Source organism: Rana temporaria, chromosome 1 (assembly GCF_905171775.1).
Source record: "Rana temporaria chromosome 1, aRanTem1.1, whole genome shotgun sequence".
NCBI lineage: Eukaryota > Metazoa > Chordata > Amphibia > Anura > Ranidae > Rana > Rana temporaria.
In genome coordinates this window covers 521,488,933-521,511,311 of record NC_053489.1, presented here as the reverse complement: position 1 = coordinate 521,511,311, position 22,379 = coordinate 521,488,933, and the positions used below count along the sequence as shown (strand labels likewise).

General features: G+C 42.4%; 1 protein-coding gene across 3 annotated transcripts in view; it reads right to left on the bottom strand.

Annotated features, from left to right (window-relative positions):
• Positions 1 to 22,379, bottom strand: part of ARHGAP10 (Rho GTPase activating protein 10) — a 333,889-nt gene that overhangs the window by 210,695 nt on the left and 100,815 nt on the right. For all 3 annotated transcript variants that reach the window (XM_040331859.1, XM_040331844.1, XM_040331851.1), the window contains exon 4: positions 6,497 to 6,568. In XM_040331859.1, the coding sequence (XP_040187793.1) occupies positions 6,497 to 6,568 (72 nt within the window). The remainder of the gene's footprint in view (positions 1 to 6,496; positions 6,569 to 22,379) is intronic.

Here is a 22,379-nt window from a genome sequence, read left to right as displayed (position 1 = left end):
GCCAAACAGCACAGAGGCAAGCCTCAAACCTTCTGGCACAAAGTCATTCGGAGTGATGAGACCAACATGTAGCTTTTTGACCACAACCATAAACACTACATTTGGAAAGGAGTCAATAAGGCCTATGATGAAAGGTACACCATTCCTACTGTGAAACAGGGAGGTGGATCGCTGATGTTTTGGGGATGTGTGAGCTACAAAGGCACAGGACATTTGGTCAAAATTAATGGCAAGATGAATACAGTATGTTATCAAAAAATAATGAAGGAACATTTGCATTTATCAGCCAGGAAGCTGCGCATTGGATGTACTTGGACATTCCAACATGACAACGATCCAAAACACAAGGCCAAGTCGACCTGTCATTGGCTACAGCAGAATAAAGTGAAGGTTCTGGAGTGGCCATCTCAGTCTCCTAACCTCAATATTATTGAGCCACTCTGGGGGAGATCTCAAAACATGCAGTTTATGCAAGACCGCCCAATAATTTACAGGAACTTGAGGCTTTTTGCCAGGAGGAATGGGCAGCTTTACGATCTGAGAAGATAAAGAGCCTCATCCACAAATACCACAAAAGACTTCAACTGTCATTGATGTTAAAGGGGGCAATACACAGTATTAAGAACCGGGGTATGTAAACTTTTGATCTGGGTCATTTGGGAAGTTTCTGTTATCATGATTAAAAAAAGAGTAAACACAGTTGACTGATAATAAATGGCTTCAGCCAAACACTAACCATGAGTAAAAGAAAAGTTTTTAGATTCTGCCAGGGTATATAAACTTAGGAGTATGTATGTATGTATGTATGTGTGTAGATATATAAAAATAGAAAGTTGACATACAATTTTGTATTTAAGGTTATTAAAAATGACCTATCTTTTTCAATCTGAATCCACTCTAGTGTTCTAAAATTGTAAAAAAATAAATAAAATGAAATGCAATATTGCAACCTGGCAGTGTTCTGTACATTTCCTAGATTGTGAGCTCTAACGAGCAGGGCTCCGATTCCTCCTGTATTGTATCTATACTGTCTGCCCTCGTGTTGTAAAGCGCTGCGCAAAAACGGTTGGCGCTATATAAATCCTGTACAATAAATAATAATTTCGAAAATGAAATTTGTTTTGTATAAATGGCTTACTGATTTTCTCATACATGTGCACTAAAATACATATACATTTTTAGGCATGCTATCATGAGAATTCATTTTTGGTGAGATATTCCCCAAGGATGAATTCCTTTTTATAAAGGGAAGTATAAATTGCAAGTCCCCTCGTTAAAACACTGACAGTTCTGGAGGCTACCAAATATCATCCTACTGTTAGTAAAACCCAGTACATATGTAATAAATCCTTCCGGAGTACAACGATCTTTCCTAGCTTTTCACCCGTTTCCCTTTATTGGGAATCCCTCCTTCAGCACATACCCTTCAGACCCAAGGTTCCAACAGGTTTAGCGAAGTGGCTCGTTTCAAGCTAGGCATTATGTGGGCTTTCAAGGACACATCTCGTTATAGATCCTGCCTTTTCCACTCTCCCGTTCTAAACAAAATTCCACTTGCCCACTTTGCCTCCAGCGTCAGCCTTCTCTGAGCCCTCTTACCCAATTTGGATGGTTATGCTGTGATCGGGCCCAGATACGTCACGCAGTCTCACAGCCCTACCATCTCATTTCCCAGAGCTTAGATTACATTATGTGGTTCAATGGGAAAGAGCTCTAGGTATTACTCTCTCCGATAAATAGAGCGTATACTCTTTTTTTTTTACATAAAAAACATCTATCTGCTCCAGGTACCAAGAATGGGGATTTTAAACGCCTGACGAGATACTACACACCAAGATGTTTCCCCAATGCTCAGAGAAATGTTTGAGGTGTGTATAAGAGGTTGGAGATTTAGAACATGTCTTTTGAACACGAGCTGCACGATTCTGGGAAAAATTAGAATTTTTTTTGCTTAGAATAAAGATCACGATTCTCACAGCGTAACATCAATCACATTATACAAAAAAGAATTGGACTTGCATTTACTTTTTTTTTTATTAATTGAAGTGTATTTTTTTTTATTGCATTTGAAAGACTGCTGTGCTAATACAGTTTGACATAAAATATTGCAACAACCACCATTTTATTCTCTAGGGTCTGTGCAAAAAAAAAAAAATGTATGTTTGGGGGTTCCAAGTAATTTTCTAGCAAAAAATAATAATTTTAACTTGAAACCAACAAGTGTCAGAAAAAGGTTCTTTAAAGTGAAGTTACACCCACTTGTACTACTTTATCTTAAAAGGAAAGACCACACCTCCAACACTCGTTTTTGGATAACTTTTTTGTTTGTTTCTTACCTTTTCTAAAGTATTGAGTGTTCTTCTGCCCTACCTCAGATGCAGCCCAGATTGTCATTTCCTCCTGGGACCCGTTTGTGTCCCAAAAGACAAAGGAGCCATTCAGAAAGCACTGTGCGACTTGCACATGCGCATTTGGAAACCGTCCATCAAGCCTAAAGGCTCCACTGCCGATTTCCCTTAGTTACAATGGCGGCACCTGCACCCGAACCGATGGATAGATCGGCCTTAGGGGGGTGACTTGGCAGGCTTTTTTTTTTTAGGTGTGTGTGTTTTTTTAAACACCCAGGTGTAAATACAGCATTAAAGATGTGCCCACGGCTGTCTATACTGGAGTGTTGGAACTTCCTGCTACCTGTGGTTGTACAGTTTGTGCCCTGCTTTTTGTGCAGATCCTCCCATTCAGGATTCGGTCTTGCAAGAACATGGTGGAACAAACTGCTTTTTCTCCAGATACAGGTAGGATTTGGCTAAAAGTGTGTTAAAACTCCTTGCAATCTACATAGAACACCCAGAGGGGATTGTAGTCAGTACAGCACCACTATCCTTAACCTGATACAGATACCGGTAACTACAGCAGTATCAACAGGTTCTCTACAAGATAATTGTTTTTGTAGCCTTACTAATAAGGAAGTTACTATTAGAAATCAGTTATTAATTTATTTAATCTGTAGAAAAAAAAACATGGCGGCTTAATAATGAAAGTTTGTGTGCATTTTTACGTGAACTGAATAGAGCAGATTTTTTTTGCGTCTAAAAATAATCTCTTGTTATTCTTTTACTATAACCATACACAGCCAGACAATAGCTGATCCATCTCCAAGAGTCTCTGAACACAAGTTGTTCCAAAATTCCTTTTTTGGACGAGGACAGGAGACAGTACCCCACCCAAGGGCAACGCTAAGAAAATATTCAACTTAGAAAATATTTACACCAGCATATTTGGAGCTGTGCTTTTATAATCTGCTTGGCTGGATCACAGCATTATGTAACAAACTCCCAAGGCATACAAAGCAAATATACAAATTTAATACAGTAGATGCACATGTGAGCTTTATAATATAGACAGCTGCAAAAAGGGGCTACTGTAAAAGAACTGTATGTCAAGGCATAGGCTCAAAACACCAGTTTAAGCTCATTTAGCATACCTATCTGGGACAACTACTTTAAAATTAACTATTTAGCCTGCAGCGTTCTGAATCTCAGGAAGATCCGCAGAAAATCTGCATGCGATTCAAAACGCTGTAGTGCGATTGTTGCGCAATAAAACATGCTGCAATCATGGCAACCCACATCACACGTTGCCCAAAAATAGTTCAGGGGCTACTTTTGGGCAGCATGCGTCTCGCAATGCATGTTGCCGCGATTGCAGTACGTTTTATCACGCTAAAAATCGCAGCAGACCCGCACTGCAATTTGAGGGGGTCAGTCAAATGAATGGCATCTCGAATGCGAGTCCCGCATTATGTCATTCACACCAAATCAGCCCGCGATTCGCGTGTATGTATGTATATGTGTGTGTTGAGAACCTGACAGGTGTTCTAAGCCCTCTCCATTTTATCAAAAAATATAATAAAGTTTTGTTTAGTTACACCTTAAAAAGGGGTCGTAAAGGTTCGTATTTTCACCTTAATGCATCCTATGCATTAAGGTAAAAAAAAAACACCTCACCGTCACGGGCCCCCTGTTTTACTTACCTGAGCCTGTTCACCTGCTCTGCGCATCCCCCGGGGTCCTCTTCTCCACAGAGTCTCGGCGTTGATTGGACAGATTGATAGCAGTGCGGCCATTGGCTCCTGCTGCCGTCAATCAAATCAAATGACGCGGCCGTCAGGGTGCGGGACCGAGTCATACACTCAGCGTCTATGGACGCCGACTGTATGACACAGGAGTGTGCCGGCAAGCTAACCCCCTCAGGAGAGAGCTTCCCAGAGGGGGTTAGGCATTAAGGGGAGGAGACGCGAGAGCCGCCGTTGGACGCCAGAACAGCAGGATCGGGGCCACTCTGTGCAAAACAAACTGCACAGTGGAAGTATGACATGTATGAGATTTAAAAAATAAACCTTTACAACCCCTTTAAAGCAGACCTAGGCAAATTGCAGCCCAAGTGTCTCACCTGGCCCTTTGGGTGCCCTATCCAGCCCTTGATGCCTCCATTGTCAGCATGACTCTATGAGCCGGTCACAATTTCCTCAATGAAGCCAAGAGAAGCACACGGAAGTGTGTGTGGAGACATCTCCACTGGTAGGAGAGGACCCAAGGATCTGATCAGTGCAGTGGGGAGACTCAACTCTAGCAGAAGTATGTTGACCAAGAGACATGCCACCACTCTTTCGCCTCTCTGCTACCCAGGCTAAATACTTTTTGTATTAACGTCTGCATGCTGCAAACCCCAGAAGCTGTGTACCTGTTCCATACTCCAGGTCAGGATCTGCAGAAATCCCCACTGTACCGATCTCAGTGTGACTGTGACCCCCTTGGGAAAATGAATTGCCCACCCCTGCCTTAAAGGGCAAGTTCACCTTTAGGTTCCATTCACACCTAAGCATACTACTACGACACCTGCTGCACCATATTTTTATTTTAAACTTTTTTGTGGTGCGTTTTTGAAAAGGCACCATTCATTTGAATGGGCCTCCCTGCGTTCAAAAACGCGCCAAAGAAGCTCATGTACTCAACAATCACAGCAAAAATTGCACAGCGTTTGGGGTGCCATTAAGAAATAATGGTATCGCAAACGCGTCCCGTGTGAGAGGTACAGATTGGAAATTAAGCCACGGAGACTTCAAATCCCCGAACCGGTGAAGCCGCATCCCAGTGTTTGACAGCAGGGGATCTCCGGACTCCGGTACAGCAGGACCAGGGGGCTGTAGAAGGGGTCCAGTGTCACCTTGCAGATTTTCTGTAAGACCCCTTTCACACTGAGGTGCTTTGCAGGCGATATAGCGCTAAAAATGTCGCCTGCAAAGCTCCCTGAAAAAGCGGCTACATTCACTCCAGTGTGAAAGCACTCGGGCTTTCACACTGGAGTGATGCACTAGCAGGACAGTAAAGTCCTGCTAGCAGCATCTTTGAAGCACTGTAGGAGCGGTGAATATACTGCTCTTAAAGCGCCCCTGACTATTAAAAACAATGGGCAGCGCCGCCGAAACGCCGGCAAAGTGCTGCTGCTTTTAACCTTTTTCAGCCGCTAGCAGGGGTTAAAAAGCACCCCGCTAGCAGCCGAATAGCGCTGCTAAAACGACGGTAAAGCGTTGCAGGAATAGCGCCACTTTACCGCTCATGCCCCCACCACCCCAGTGTGAAAGGTGCCTAAAGGTGAGCTTACACTTTAAAAAGAAATTGTGAGCAATATCAGGCTCCCAATTACACCGCTTTCTACAATGCTTGGTAGATAGAAATATGAACATTCAAATACAATGGTTATTAAAGCTGTACTCCAATAACCCGTTTACTGCCACAGTGGCAGCATTGGGGTGGGCAGTTTGCACACATTCCCAGTGACTGGAACGGCCAGGAGTTTGTGTAAATCCAACAAGATAACTGTTGCCTGTCAGAAAAAAGGCAATCGGCTCTGCAGCCACTGAATCGCTTCCACTCACACATCCGTAAGAGGTGGGTCTGTGTTGGCGCAGGTGCATGTCCCTAAACCCTTACGGTCTGTGTCCAGCGTTACGAACAAAAAAAAAAAAAAACCTTCCTTTCCCGCTCACATAGTCATGTGCAACTGTAGATGGTTACTTACTCCAGCAGATGATAATCAATGCAAGGAGGATCATCCTGCACCACCCTGCATCCCATACATTCCTATTGGCATGGGTAATTATTAGAGCTGGTGCACAGTTAATTAAGGACCCATACACACAGGACTATGGCAGCCATAGAAGATGACAAGCAATACTGACACCAGACCTGCAATGCCCAACATCTAAGGTGGCTGGCAAAATATCTTGCACAGAAGAAAAATAAAAAATCATATGTTGCATAAAAATATGAATTAGCATTGTACAATATCACTTTAAATTAATCAAGATTTTTTGCTAAAGATTCACTTTAACGATAACAGTGTTCAAGAGGAAGTTGTATAGAAAAGACAAAAAAATAAAGAAATAAATTAAATTAAAATTAAATAGAAATGAAAAAAGTATTTTAAACCATACCTTCGCTGCGCCTAGCTGTTCCTTCCGAAATCGCTCCAGGGGTTTTATCAAGGTTTCATTTACATTCAATGCCTAGTAACAAAAGATAAAAAGATAAAATTACAACGTGGGGACAACAGTCCGATTTTGATAATGTTCACACACACACCATTGTAGTTTTTTTTTTTTTTAAGCCCAGTATAAATATCCCAGCCTACTTTCATGAACACAAAACTTCTGCATTCACATCTATGCAGTTGCTGGCACGTTTTTTGCATTTTAGAATGCGCAGTTTCGATGCGTTTTTGCATACAGTTTGTGTTTTTTTTTTGTTTTGTTACAAACTGAATAGCAGGTTGTTAAGGTGCTGGCTGGGAAGCTGGTCGCTGTGTCCTTAACCAATGAGTCATCAGCTGGCAGTGGAGTTCCCCGCTGACGGCTTAATGTAAAAACTAAAATTGCCATAAAAAAAAAAAAAAAAAAAGAAGGAAAAAAAGAACGGTGCAGGGGTCCAAGTGCATGAACCTTGAAAAAGGTGTGACATGTAGCATATTACGGTCTATAGGTCTACAAGTTAGAACTATTTCAGACAATTTTTTTGCGGAGTATTGTTGAGGACATTTCGCCTAACTTAAGTCCCAGAGACAACAGGAAATGAGTGGAAACGCTCCATAATAAAAAAAACACGACCCCACTGGAACAGCCTAGCTGTTGGTTTGAAGTTGTTGACAGGGGAAAGAAATCTTGAAACAGTTACCTGCCTGAAAGTCTTTGGACTGACTCGGCATCAAGAAAGTCAAAACATCTGATCTGCATACTTGTCCTAGGTCATTGACTGAAAAGTACTAGAGCCATTAGATCATCATTACAGCCAGTGAACTATCGGTTTCAGGGGTTATCAAATGCAGGCTACATGCCTCTCTTAGTACAGGTTTCCTTTAATAGATTTCAGTTTTAATTTCTTAAAAGTAACTCCCCTCTGGGTGATCTATGTACATTACAAGGATTTTAACAAACTTTATGCAGATTTCTACCTTTAGTTATTCTGAAAAAAAGACTGTCTGTGTCCATGTGGGAAAGTGAATCCATTGGGAGTGGTTTCATAACCATCAAATCAGCTGCTACAGTTGCAGGGCACCAATGAGGAAAGCTGCTGGGCCTGCATCCCTTTAGGGCCAGTTCACACCAGACGCAGTTCCGTGTGTTTTTTTTTCTGCACAAAATGCATGCACAGCGTTTCCCATGTACTCCAATGGCTCTAGTTCACACCATGCAGTTTCCGGTTCGTTTCTGCCCTGGAAACTGACCGTGTGGTGTGAACTAGAGCCATTGGAGAACATGGAAAACACTGTGCATGCATTTTTAGTGCAGAAAAAATGCACACGACACTGTACGGAACTGCGTCTGGTGTGAACTGGGCCCTCAGGCTACTTTCACGCTGGGGCAGTGCTGGCCGTAAAGCGCGGGTCATTTTAGCGGCGCTTTATCGCTGTTGGTGCTTTTTTGGGTGCTAGCGGGGCATTTTAAACCCAAGAAGGGGTTAAATAGGGGTTAAAAGTGCCCGTGATGCGGCGCTCCGAAAGCAGTGACCATTCATTCCAATGGACAGGGATGGTGTGGAAGCAGTGTATACAGCGCTCCCACACCACCCAAAGATTCTGCTTGCAGGACTTTTTCTCCCGTCCTGCAAACGCACCGCCCCAGTGTAAAAAGCACTCTGGCTTTCACACTGGGGTGGCTTGAGAGGCAGTTTTCAGGCACTTTACAGGTGCCATTTTTAGCGCTAAAACGCCTGAAAACTGCCTCAGTGTGAAAGGGGTCTTAGACATGATTTCCTATTGGAAGTATCTCACCAAAAATCAAATTTTTGCTGCAGGGGATGCTTGAAATCCGACTTGTATGTTAGTGCAGACTTTTGGGAAAATCAGTGAGCCAATCACACAAGTAGGAAGTTATTTTACATCAGTAGATAGTTCCTTGGTAAGGCAGTAAATTGTGATAACATATCTGGAAATAATTTAAAAGGTTATACAATATGACTTTTACCGCAAATTGTATACGCTATATTATTTTTACTTTGCCATTTTTGTTCCCCCACGAACGTGGAGTTACCCTTTAAGCTGGACCATAGACGTAGTGGATATTTAAAGACAGAAGTACCAAAACGTATACTTGTTTATCGCTAGGTTAAAACCATATGGATTAGTAAATATTTGTTAATTTTTTCTTTTAGTGCGATTATGGGTCGGTGCTTGCACCCGTCAGTTACATAGGTGTCAGTGTCTGCACAGAGCGGACACCCCTTCCTTAGTGTGCTCCCTCCTATCCTCCCCGGCCACTTAGCCCACCACACCGACAAGTCATTGGCTGAGGAGTTTTGTACTAGGGGTGGGCAGAACCTGATGGGAAACTGACAGGCTAATTCCCCACCGAGTCAAATTCTCTTATGATTGACAACTGAAGGCAGTGAATGGATACATAGCCACTATTCAGACCAAATGTTTTCTTTTCCAATAATTTTTATTGAAAATTGTACATATCAAATTCCAAGGCAAAAGTTTACATACAATAGGCATTTCTGTAAACAAAGTGATGTCTTAAGGTACTGGAGGTATAATCAGAATGATATATTCCAACAAATGTACTCGTATTTCTTATCTCTATATACAACATAATAAACAATGAGAAAAACCCATAACAAATATATAAAAAAAAAAAAAAGGGGGTTAGCACATTCTTGGGTCCCCGTCATTCCTTTAGACTTCATGAAGAGGAGGGATCCATAACCATGTGACCAATATCCATATCGGCATGTGATGTTCCATGATTGGGGGAGAGGAGGCTAAACCATGAATCCTTGTTGCAATTCAAGTCTGGTAGATCCCCACCATTTTTCACCTACATCAATATACCATTGAGCTCACTGGTCCCTCAAACAGGACGCAGGGGTAGAAAAGAAAAGCCTGCAAAAAGAAGGAAGAAAGGGGAGAGAAGAAGGGAGGGAAAAATAAAGGGGGGGAGGATGTGCACCCCTGTCATTTCTAGGCATAACTGTACGATGCCTCATAAACCTTCGGACAGATATTTAATCCAAGGTTCCCAGACTCTATCAAAGACTGGTTGCTTATTGAGTAATATCGCTGAAAGGCGTTCATTGGTCACGATCCACGACAACTTGGTTCTCACCAAACCAAAGGGGATCGTGGATGCCTTCCAAGATCTAGCTACCGCTATCCTGGATGCTGTAAAGATGAATGATATAAGTTTCCTCATGTGTCCCGGCACTCCCTCCACTGAGCTTTCCAGTAGTGCCTACTGTGGTGATTTGATTAAATTCACCTGGGTTAGTGAAAAGATAAAATTATAAATGCAAATCCAAATGCACCCGACTTCAGGGCATGTCCACCATATGTGGTATACTGTGCCATCCATGCCACATCCCCTAAAACATAAGGGGGAAGTGCTTGGGACACATGCCGCCACTTTCACTGGTACCATGTACCATTGCAGCAAAACGTTGTAGTTCACTTCGATCAGTGAGGTAATAATGTATGATTTTGAAGAGAATCGTGCCATTTTAAACCATTTATAAATTTCCAACGTTTCCTCTATATCCTGTTCCCATTTGTTCATATCTAAAAAAAAATAAAAAATTCCAATGTAGAGGACAGATGCTATATATTTTTGAGATATGACCGATATGCTTATCGAAAGACCCACATAGATATTCCATTGGGGTGGAAGTTGTTAAATTATTTGTACGTTGTAGAATTTTTAGAGAATGCAAATCTGGGAGTAATGGTACATTTCTGAGTCAGGAAGTTGGTATTTATCTAGTAGGATTTGTTTCGATAAGATACCCTTGTGGTCGCACAGGTCAGCAATACGCATCAAGCCCTTGTTGGTCCACCATGCGAGCCCTTGAGGATTAAGCAGAACAAATGTTTTATAATCCCATTTACAGCAACTCGTCAGGGGACCAAAAGCATATTTAACTTGGTCCAGTCCTGATCAGTGGCTCCGTTGTCCCCAAAGTGCATCTTTTTATGCTGGTTGCAGCCCTATCCATCTTTGAAGCCCAAATTATGAGCGTTCTTTTGGAGGGAGGTACAGTACTACAGACAGTGCAGAGTCCTCTAAGTGGAGTGAACAGTCGCCATGATGAATGAACACGCAGCGATGATCATTCATTCATAATAGTGTCAGATTAATCAGGTACGTGGGTGTGTGTTTCTGTGGAGTCTTTTACAACTACACAGCCTAGCACTTGGTCCCCTGGGGGAGTTAAAACATTTTTTTACGTTATTACATTTGTTTTTTTCCTTCTTTAGAAGTACGGTCAAAGCTCCTTTGGCCTTACTTCTCATGGGTCACAGGAGTGCACTTTGTTCTGCACTCTTATGATTCATATTCAGCCAACAGCAGGCTAAAGGCCGCTGTCGGCTAATGTCACTCACCCAGTCCCCACTCTGAAGAGACCCCAACTTTAGGGTCAGGATCCACCCAGATGATACCTGGACCCGGAGCTGGTTCAGCTTCTTCACACGCCACAGAGCCGGATCAAGCTGCTCCCCACCAACCTGCATAGTCCAGTACTTCAGTGAGAGCTGGAGGGGCAGTGCAATGCATGGTCTTTCATTGCTTGCTTCTCGGTCTTAGAGATGAAGAGGCAGTCAAACTAATGCTAGGCGAGTATAAAAGTTTATATTTAATTCCTATACTTTCCCATTAAGCAAGCCCACTTTACAAAAAATAAAAATAAATTCTCTTTAGGTAACCTCCATATGCAGACATAAGTTACTAGACTCACCCTGATCTAACAAGGTGCAGGCCACAAACTTAAAAAACTAAACAAAAACCTGTGCAGTCAGGGGAATCTTCCGTCACGAGAACTATAATTAAAAAATATAACTAGTTTATAAGTACATGTCATTATGGCAAAGCTTACACTGTCCGTACAGAATAAAAAAAAAAAAAAAAAAGTAATTAAAAGATCATCAGGAAAATAAAATAAAAATTTACACAACACAAGTGATTTTTTTTTTTTTCATCCATGATGCTTAGCCTAGGTCAAGATCGCTGCTGTGTAAGGCAAAAGCTTAATTCATGCCAAAATATACAGCCAGCATTGTACGTCAGAGAGCCACACGCGTTGTGGGTCTCATACAGTGAAGCGATCCCATTATTTGCTCACCCCCCTAACTTTGGCCATTCACAAAACACCCTGTATCCTTTCATTGTTGCTTTTCCCTTGTCTGTTCAGAGAATGCATTACATTCCAGGGACAGAATACAAGATGTTTTGTGAAAGGACGCGGACGAGAAAAAGGAGTCGCACCTATCACAGCTCTCATATCTGCAGTACTGGAAGTATAGTGCTGGCTTTATTTTGAGAAACTGGGACTTGTACAGCAGTGATCCAGACCAAAGAGGAGTTATTACAGGTAACCCATTTATACACTGCACACACAAAAAAAAAGTCAGAACGTTTGGGTTTCCCTGGAGTTCTGCTTTAACTTTGGGTACTGGACTTCTGTGATTTTTTCCAAAACCAATATATGAATTTACCGAGACAAAAAGTTAGCCAATAAAAAAATAAAATCTACCTTTACAAAATCAGTAAAAATCATTTGGCCTTTTGCGGTAGGCAGAAATCCATTTCTCCCAGTTAACACAGCAATAATAAATATAAATCTGAATTGTGATCATCAAACCAGCAGAATGGTCTGTCCCCTTCTGAAATAAGTGAGGCCCAACCAGCAGCGATCATCCACCTGCTCACATATGTAGCCCGATACCATTCATCACCATGCCGACAGACAGAGGCAGCTGGCTTATCAGTACAGTTTACATATCTTCTATGCAACTCCTAAAACATCCATTGAGAAAAGCAGATCTAAGGCTGCCTACAGGCACAAGACAGTGCTGTCAGACATCGGAGAGATTCCTTAGAAATAAAGTGCATCCTATAAATGATATACAAACCAATATAAATGCAATGGTGACCGATAATGCAGCCAGAAACACACAGAGTTAACATAGGAATAGGACATGCCAAGAAAGGGGCCAGTTTCTGTATTCCTTCCTAACTGGCACTCCCTACAACAAATTAATACACATGGCGCACAGCAATTTGTTACTCGTCTCCCGATGGTGGTGCGCAAGATCTGGTCATCCATCCTACCCCTCTCCTCACTTTTCTGCAGTGCCGATCATCACTGTGCACCCCTCCTCACTACAGTATTTGCATCACTCTGTTAATGGTGTAGACTTTAAAACCTTTTCCAAAATGATATCATTGCTGCAAGTGCTTACATATTTTGGAACACATGACTGGACATTTATAGAAACTGGCGCATAGCACTTTTACGTGGATTGGCATGGTTAGAGCAACAAAACTTGTGTACCGGCCTTGTTTACTTGGAGCACCGGGAATGTACCTAAATTTACACTAAAAATTACGTAGTTTGCTTTGTTAATCTCCCAATTGGGTCTTAAAATGTTGATACCCCAAAACTGGTTGTGTGATAACTCCCCAAAAATCTAGTTCTGGCAAAACCAGATTGTTAGGGGTTTGCCCCTACTAAAAAGTTGTATCAGGTTTCTTGGAATAAACTATGAGCTAATGTTTCTAATGCAGTAGCCCTATGAAGACGCCAAGGAGTCAGCCAGAGGTAGTAATAAAATCACGTTATTTTGTGTGGGTTCTCACCAGGCGCCTGAAGAAGCACAAGCCTAACCTCAGATTCCATGCATACAAAAGGGTCCTGGGGCACTTTAACAATGTTTGAACACCCCATTTATTTAAAATGTACGTTTTTTTTTTTTTTCAGGAGTGTCGCATCAAAAAAAAATTAAAAAAAGAAGAATTCCAAGCTCACTTACCAGCCAGCCTGCAACAAATCAAATTGTCCTGTCTACTGCCCTGTACACACGATCGGAATTTCCGACTGACTTTTTCCATTGGAAATTCCGACCGTGTGTATGCCCCATTGGAGTAATTCCATCAGAATTTCCAAAGGATTCCATCGGAGTTTCCTAGGGCCTGGACTCCCTGGAGAAGACTGCTAAAAAGTAAGTGATGCCAGCCTGCCTGAAAAAAATGATGTTTTACACACAGCATGAGGAGAGCATGCTTTGGTCTGGTCAGTGGTCTTTTTTACACAGTAAAGGGTGATGCTGAACTCAGGAAGTTCAGCATCACTCTTTACTGTGCAAAAGAGACCACTGATCAGACCAAAGCATGCTCTCATGCTGTGAGGCTGTACTTGAAGGCACAATGGCTGCGTTTGATGGGCACAGTGAGGCTGCAATTGATGGGCACAGTGAGGCTGCAATTGATGGGCACAGTGAGGCTGCAATTGATGGGCACAGTGAGGCTGCAATTGATGGGCACAGTGAGGCTGCAATTGATGTTTTTTTTTAAAGTGTATATGATTTTTTTTTTTTTGTGTGTGTTTGTAATTGTGGTATATTTAGTACTGGCTGGGTAAGTGCAGTGTTCACAAAAAAAATCATATATATTACTTAAAAAATGCAGGAATTAAATTTGGATTATATTACCGTATTTATCAGCGTATACCGCGCACTTTTTCCCCCCAGCGTATACCGTGAGGGGAGCCGAGCCTGGCCGAGTGTACCCGAGTGTACTGCGCTCGGTATATGTCTGCAGCGGCGTTCAAACACAGCGCGGGAAGCGGGGATCGACTCAGAAACACGGGAGAAGCGGGGAGGACACCACCAGGGCCGCAGACGGACGCCGGACCAGGCCTCCGATGGATGCCGGGCAAGACACAGACGAGGGGCATTCAAACTGAGTATTTTCTTTTTTTCCTGAAATTTCCCTTCCAGGTTGGGGGTGCGTGCTATACGCCGGGGCATGTTATATGAAGATAAATACGGTACATAATTGTGGGTAATATATTTTTAATGTGCCCTAAAATTAACTGTTCTCTCAGCCTGGGTTCACACTAGATGTGGTGCGAATTCACAGCAAATTTGCTGCGGTTTAAGCACTGCATCCAAATCGCAACCTGTCCATGTGAACCAATTGCAGAGTGTATGTTAACTTAACAACATCCCGCAATCGGTTTGCAAAATGCAGCAGAGTTTGCCGAATCGGAGCGCATGGGCGTGAACACCCATGCATTCTGATTCTGGTGTGGACAATAAAAGGGTCCTGCACCAGTTTGGTGTGAATGCAGTGCGATTTGAGTCATACAAATCCATGGCTCAAATTGCACCCCAGAGACAGCACATGTGATTCACACAGGAATGTGCTGTGATTCTTGTGCAAATTACATGTGGGGTTTCCCAATGCAGTAGTTTGAACCTGAGCTGAGGCCGTATAGCCAACTGCAGCATTCCCCTTGGCGGGGATGAGCTCAGGTGTGTTTGGATCCCAGTCTGAACTATCCTAAACTTTCCTGCAGCCACACATATACACTCCTCTTGTATATGTGCAGCTGCAGACCATGAAATGTCTTGGCTGCTTACGATTGGGAGCGCACTGTGACAGGAGGGGGCCTGGATCATGCTTCCCTGATCTGTATAAAAAAATAAAAAATGGGCTGCTCAGCCTAAAATGCCCGGGCCTATTTTTTGTCCCAGTCCGGGCCTGGTTTCACCAACAATATATGGTACATACTTAGGCCCCTTTCAGACGTACGGACGAACGGTCCGTTTATTACAAGTCCGTTTACGGACTTGTAATGGTTCCCTATGGGATTGCAGACGTTAGCGGATGATGTATCCGCTAATGTCCGCAACCATCCGCAAAGATCCGCTTTTGCGGACGGAAGAAAACCCTATTTTTCTTCCGTCCGGCGGAACGGATCGGATGAATACAGACACACGGTCCGTATTCATCCGATTCCCCATAGGGGAGAGCAGAGGAGAGACAGGGCGGTCTCTGCACTGTGTGCGGGGACCGCCCTGTTCGCCGACATCTCTGCGGGGATCCCCGCTGAGCCGACGGACACACACGGATCGGATCAATTACGGATCTGCTCCGTGTGAAAGAGGCCTTAGGAGGTACAGTATGTGAATGTCTGCAATCTAAACAACCTAGCCCCGAAGGCTTCAGTAACCCTAAACTTGGTATAGGCAGCAGAGTGGAAAACGTGAGGATTCAACCTTGTGGATGTCCCTTGGTAAAACTGTGGTAGCAAGAGGGGTGTCAAAAGAGACCAAAAAAGGACAGGGAAATGCAACTTGGAGGAAAAGCCATTTTAGGCTTCATGCACACTGGAGACAAACTCCACTCTGTTATCCTATGTGTCTATGCAAACATGGGTTTTTGGAAATTTAGGAGCAATGGAGTTTATGGGCTGTTTTCTGAACGCCCAAAAAAAAAAAAAAATAAAAAAAAAAAAAGTGTTCAGGAGTCGTTTTCCTGACCACAAAACAACGCTGATAAACGCTCAAAAACATTGAGCACCAGAATTTAACGTTTTTGATACATTTGAAGAAAAAAAAAAAAAAACGCTAAAACCGCCAACGCGGGAAAAACCATAATAAACGCTATTGCAAAAACGTTAAAGGACTCACTGCAAAGCTACTGGCGTTTTTATAAAACATTTCAGTGTCCAGTGTGCCTTATAGTTATTTTACATTGGTAGATCTTTCCTTGGTAAGGCACCAATTGTAATAACATATCTGAAAAGAATTTAAAGGTTGAAAAAGATTGAGGCCTCATGCAAACTGGACGTTAAAATCACGTTATAAAAAAAAAACAACAGCATTTTTCCACTTTTTTTTTTCCCCCTTAAAAAAAAAAAAAAAAAAAGGCATTTTATTAAATTTTTTTCAATGGGTCAAAAATGTTAAAAACACTGGTGAGCAACGTTTGAGCGTTTTAGTGTTAGAGCATTTTTACAGCTGAGAAAAACGTCTCAGAGCCCACTGGTTTTCATTTTTTTTTTTTACTGCTCAAAAACGCCACTGCCCAAAACTGCTGATAACAGCCTATGTGTACATGGACACATAGGATAACATGGAGCGTTTAAGGACTGTAAAAAAATTAAAAAAAAAATAAAACAAACAACATTTACTGCCAAAAACAGCTGCTGTAAAAACGTCAAAAACGTCCAGTGTGCATGAGGCCTGAATGTGGGTGCAGCTTTGAGGAAAAGTGATTTATTTGGGTAGAGTTTTAATAGTGCTGGCATAGTGAGAGCATTAGTCAAAGTAACATATTGGAGTATAAAAGGTAACACTTTTCAACCAAGTGATCATATTGCAGTAAATATTTTTGTGCATCAAAAGCTGCCCGTTTATGTCTCTGTGTAACTACCCCAATAGTGTTTAAATCACAATCCATTTATATCCGACTGCCCATAGAGGAAACGGACCTCATCTGCCTGCTCGGCAGGGATCGGTGGAGAGCTTTCCCTGGCGCATTTTGTTGACAAGTTTAAATCAGTATTTTTTTTTATAGAAAATGAAATTATAACTTTAAAACATTAAACTTTTTTTTTTTTTTTAGCAGAGACCCTAGGGAATAAAAATGATTGTTGCAATTCTTTGTCGGTATTTGTGCAGTGGTTTTGCAAACACAATTTTTTGAGGGAAAAATACACTTTAATAAATTAATGAAAAAAAAAAAACACAAACACCACACACACAACATAACCCGATTGTTTTTGTAAAATGTGAAAGATGCGGTTTCCCCCGAGTAAATAGATCAAACATGTTGTGCTTTAACCACTTCCTTACTGGGCACATATACCCCTTCCTGACCAGGTGAAATTTCAGCTTGTGGCACTGCGTTACTTTAACAGATAATTGCGCGGTCGTGCAACGTGCCTCCCAAACAAAATTGGCGTCCTTTCTTCCCCACAAATAGAGCTTTCTTTTGGTGGCATTTGATCGCCTCTGTGGTTTTTATTTTTTGCGCTATAAACAAAAATAGAGCGACAATTTTGAAAAAAAACAATATTTTTTACTTGTTGCTGTAATAAATAGCCCAATTTAAAAAAAAAAAAAATCTCAGTCTAGGCGATACGTATTCTACATATTTTTGGTAAAAAAATAAAATCGCAAGAAGCGTCTGGTTTGCGCAAAAGTTATTGCGCTTACAAAATAGGGGACAGAATTATTATTTTTTTTTACTACTAATGGCGGCGATCAGCATTTTTTTCGTGACTGCGACATTATGGCGGAGACATCGGACACTTTTGACACATTTTTGGCGCCATTCACATTTATACAGCGATCAGTGCTATAAATATGCACTAATTACTGTATAAATGTGACTGCCATTGAAGGGGTTAACACTAGGGGGTTAGGAAGGGGTTAAATGTGTTTCCCTAAATTGTGTTCTAACTGTGGGGGAAGGGGGGTTACTGGGGGAGGTGACCGATCTATGTCCCTATGTACAAGGGACACAGATCGGTCTCCTCTCTCCCCTGACAGGACATGGATCTCTGTGTTTACACACAGAGCTCCACGTCTTGTCCCTGTAGCCGCCGATCCCGAGTGCTTGGCGGACATCACGGCCGCCAGGCACTCGCATCGGCATCTCAGCGATGCGGGGAGCACGCGCGCCGCCTGACGCGCCCGCGCCGCTGGATGCGCGCGCAGGCCATGTTTTTACAGCCTGTTGGAGATTCACAACCACCCCGCGACCGTATAAAGTCGTACGGCCGTCGGGTAGTGGTTAAATTGCGCTGTGGTATGGTGACAAACTACGGTACTTAAAACTCTCCATAGGCAAAGCTTTAAACGCCATTACAGGATGACCACCGGCCACGAGCGATCGCGGGGCACGAGAGGCAGAACAGGGGCGTGGAGGAGATGGAGATGATGAGTTCCTATAAGCTAGGAACCACAATCTGTCATCTCCTATAGTGAGTCCGATCCCCCCTACAGTTAGGACACACTATAGGGAACACAATTAATCCCTTGATTGCCCCCTGGTGTTAACCCCTTCCCTTCCAGTGACATTTACACAGTAATCGGTGCATTTTTATAGCACTAATCGCTGTATAAATGCCAATGGTCTCAAAAAGGTGTCAAAAATGTCCTATGTGTCCGCCATGTTGCAGTACCAATAAAAAAAATCAAAAAAAAAAAATCACAGTTCTCCGCCATTACTAGTAAAAAAATAAATAAAATAAAACATTTCATAACTCTATCCCCTATTTTGTAGACGCTAAAAAAATATGTATAAGATTACATATTGGCCTAAACTGAGAAAAAATTAGCTTTATTAAAAAAAAAAAAAAAAAAAAAAAAAATATTAGCTCTTTTGGTTTATAGCGCAAAAAATAAAAACCACAGAGATGATCAAATAACACCAAAAGAAAGCTCTATTGCCGCGTACAGACGGTCGTTTTTTGTGATGAAAAAAAACGACGTTTTAAATCATGAAATAAAACAACGTTTTTGAAACATAATTTTCAAAGACGAAGTTGCCTACACACCATTGTTTTTTCACAATGCTCTAGCAAAGCAAGGTTACGTTTCACCACTTTTTTCCATTGAAGCTCACTTCATAACTAGCTTCTGGGAATGCGCGGGTTTAAAAACGTCGTTTTAAATATCGTTTTTTGCTACAATTTCTGTGAAACAAAAAACGACGTTTTGAAAAATCTTTTTTTTGAAGACATAAAACAAAGTTTTGCCCACACACGATCATTTTAATTTTTTTTCATCACAAAAAAACAGCCGTCTGTACGCGGCATATGTGTGGGGAGAAAAAAAATGTACATTTTTGTTTGGGTACAGCATTGCACGACCGTGCGATTGTCAGTTAAAGCGGCGCAGCGCCAAATCGCAAAAAATGGTCTGGTCATTGAGCAGCCAAATTTTCCGTGGTTAACTGCCGTGAAGGAGGACTGTCACATTTGCTTAGGTTTTCAACTAAATAGTCATCCCACCACTTTAACTGTACACTGATAACCTGTAAAGGCTTTAAATTGTTGAGTCTCGACATGTTTAATATCTCTTTACAAGACGTATCATCATTTTTTACACTAATATATATATATATATATATATATATATATATATATATCTCTATCTATCTATCTATATATAAAAATGGGCATTATATTGTGTTTTTGTGCAACAGTATATTTGTTTCCTTGAAAATTTGCGTTTGATGGCTACGCAAATATTGTGCGACATAAAAACTTGCAACAGCCACCACTTCTTTTCCAGGGCCTCTGCTTTCAGAAAATATATAAGGTTTAATTTTTTAGCAAAAAATTATTTTAACGTGCAAAAAAAAAAAAAAAAAAAAAAAAAAAAAAAAGTACAAAATGGCCCCGGACAGGACGTAGTTAAAGACTGCTTTCTGTCACCTGGGTGTGCGGACTACATCCATTTGAAGAAGCATTCCTCACTACTTACACTGGATATTCAGGACACATTGTGAACACAAAGAGCACAGCTAGACTTCCCATGGTTGCTGTGAAACTGAAAGCAGTGCCGTCAGCTGTTCATAACCTTTCTCCAGACAACACAGCTCTGGCGTGTCAGACTTTGTACCAGAGGTGAGAAGTGCATAGGGACAGTGGGAATCCGATAACATTTGGCTGTAGAACAAGACTTGTACGGCATGATCTCAGAAACAGAAACCCTGTAACCTGAAATAGCCCACAAGTCTAAGACAACTCCGAGAACTGGAGAGAATTGTGAAAGCTACAGAAACCTAGGTTCTTTACCTTTGATGTCCTCATAGACACCCATGTGGTAAACCACACCGCAACTCACCAGAACATGCTGGCCTAGCATTGTTCAAATCTCAGCGTGGCACTCTGCAGGCTACACCAATGAGTCACCGAAAACATTCTCACAGCAAAGGCTGAACATCTTTCTGCAAAATGCTAAAGAAACCAGCCGACATTTCAGCCTAATCAGAGGAGTTTTTAAAGACAAATGCTTTGTCAGTATCTTTGTAGGTAAATTTCAATGTGTATTCAGCAGTTTCAAGCCACTAAAAAGCAACCCTTGCTGTGTTTGCTCATCCTTTCAAAGTGCAAGCAGTAAAATATCACCAAAAAGTATACACATACATACACAGACTATCAGTGATCCTGCATTAATCAATGGCTAACAGTACAATACTCTACTACAAACATGTAGAACAAATTGTGTATGCAAAAAGTTTAGAGTTAAAAGTACAGAAAAAGCTGGTTTGTTCTGCACTTCTGTGACACGTTTTCAGCAGACAACGGGCTGAAGCCTGCCATTGGCTGACGTCACAGAGCCGGTCCAAGAACGCAATATGGTCAGGATCTGCCCACATCTGGATCAGTACCTGGCTCAGCCTCTCAGCGAGCTGCTGAGAGCCTGAACCAGCTGCTCTCACCCACTCCATAGACCAGCGCTTTCCAGTGAGCATGGGTAGGCAGAGCAGAGAGCCAATAACTGACAGTCACCAGGTCTCTGCTCACGGAGCTCTGAGAACCGAGCGATCAGCTGTCTTTGATTGCTCGGTTTTCAGTCTAAGGCCCCTTTCACATTGAGGAGTTTTTCAGGCGGTACAGCGCTAAAAATAGCGCTGCTATCCCGCCTGAAAAACTCCTGCCCAGCTACCTCAATGTGAAAGCCGAAGGGCTTTCACACTGAGGCGATGCGCTGGCGGGAGACAAAAAAATCTCCTGTCAGCAGCATCTTTGGAGCGGTGAGAGGAGCGGCGTGTATACCGCTCCTTCACCGCTCCTTCCCATTGAAAACAATGGGAAACCGCGGCAATACCGCCCGCAATGCACCTCTATATAGGCGCATTGCGGGCGGTATTAACCCTTTATCGGCCGCTAGCGGGGGTTAATACCGCACCGCTAGCGGCTGATTTCCACGGCAATCCCGGCGGTATAGCGCCGCTACTTTTAGCGGCGTAATACCGCCACCGCGGCTCCCGCCCCAGTCTGAAAGGGGCCTTAGAGCCGACAGGGGACCGGTGCTGCATCCACCCAAGTATGATTCTTTTAAACAATTTCGATTTTTATTTTTTTCATATTCACAGCAGACGTGGCCTGCGCGCACCCCCCTGAAGGCAGATATGCAGAATTTACATTTCTTCTGTTACTTTCTGGTATCTATGCCTAGGGAAATGATGTCATACATCCCAGGAGTCTACAGGAGGGGAGGAGGGGGCTCTCAGCTAAGCACACCTTCCTGCTTTCATGCTTGAGCTACGGGCAGATGTATTCTAGGATGTAAATGCTACATGAATCACCTACCCTTAGGGCCAGTTCATACCACATGCAACCCAGTGCAGTTTTTTTCTGCATCAAAAACCCATGGAAAGTAGGATAAATTGGTGCAGTCAGTTCCATAAAAATAAAGTAGAACATGCTGCATTTTTCTTGCACTGGAACATAGTAAAAACGCATCAAAAGTGCACCGGACCCCAGTTCAGTGAAAAAAAAAAAAAAATACAACACAGGAAAAAGAAGAAGAAAAAAAAACACACCTGGAATGCATAAAAAAAACACGGAACGCGCATGCAGAGACGCACCTGGAACGAATCTAAAGTGAGTTTTTTGTGGCATGAACCAGCCTATACCCAAGATGGCCGCAGCCAGAAATGCTATGGGGGTGTTATTTAAAGTAATTTCTCAACTAAATAAAGCATAGATACATGAATGGCTGGGGCATTTTGCTTTGAATATTAAAAATGAAACAAATTGCTTTCTGGTTTGTGGTACTCATATGCACTTTAAAGTGATTGTAAGGCTTACCGTTTTTTTTTAAATAACATATCATACTTGCCTCCACTGTGCAGTTTGTTTTGCGGAGTGGCCCCAATCCTCGACTTCTGAGGTCCCTCAGTGGCTCCTCCCCGCATCAGATAACCCACTAGAAGAAGCGCTCTCCCGGGGGTCTTACCTTGCGGGTACGCTCCTGAGTCCATCATTCGGCATCCATAGACACGAAGGACGGACTCAGCCCCA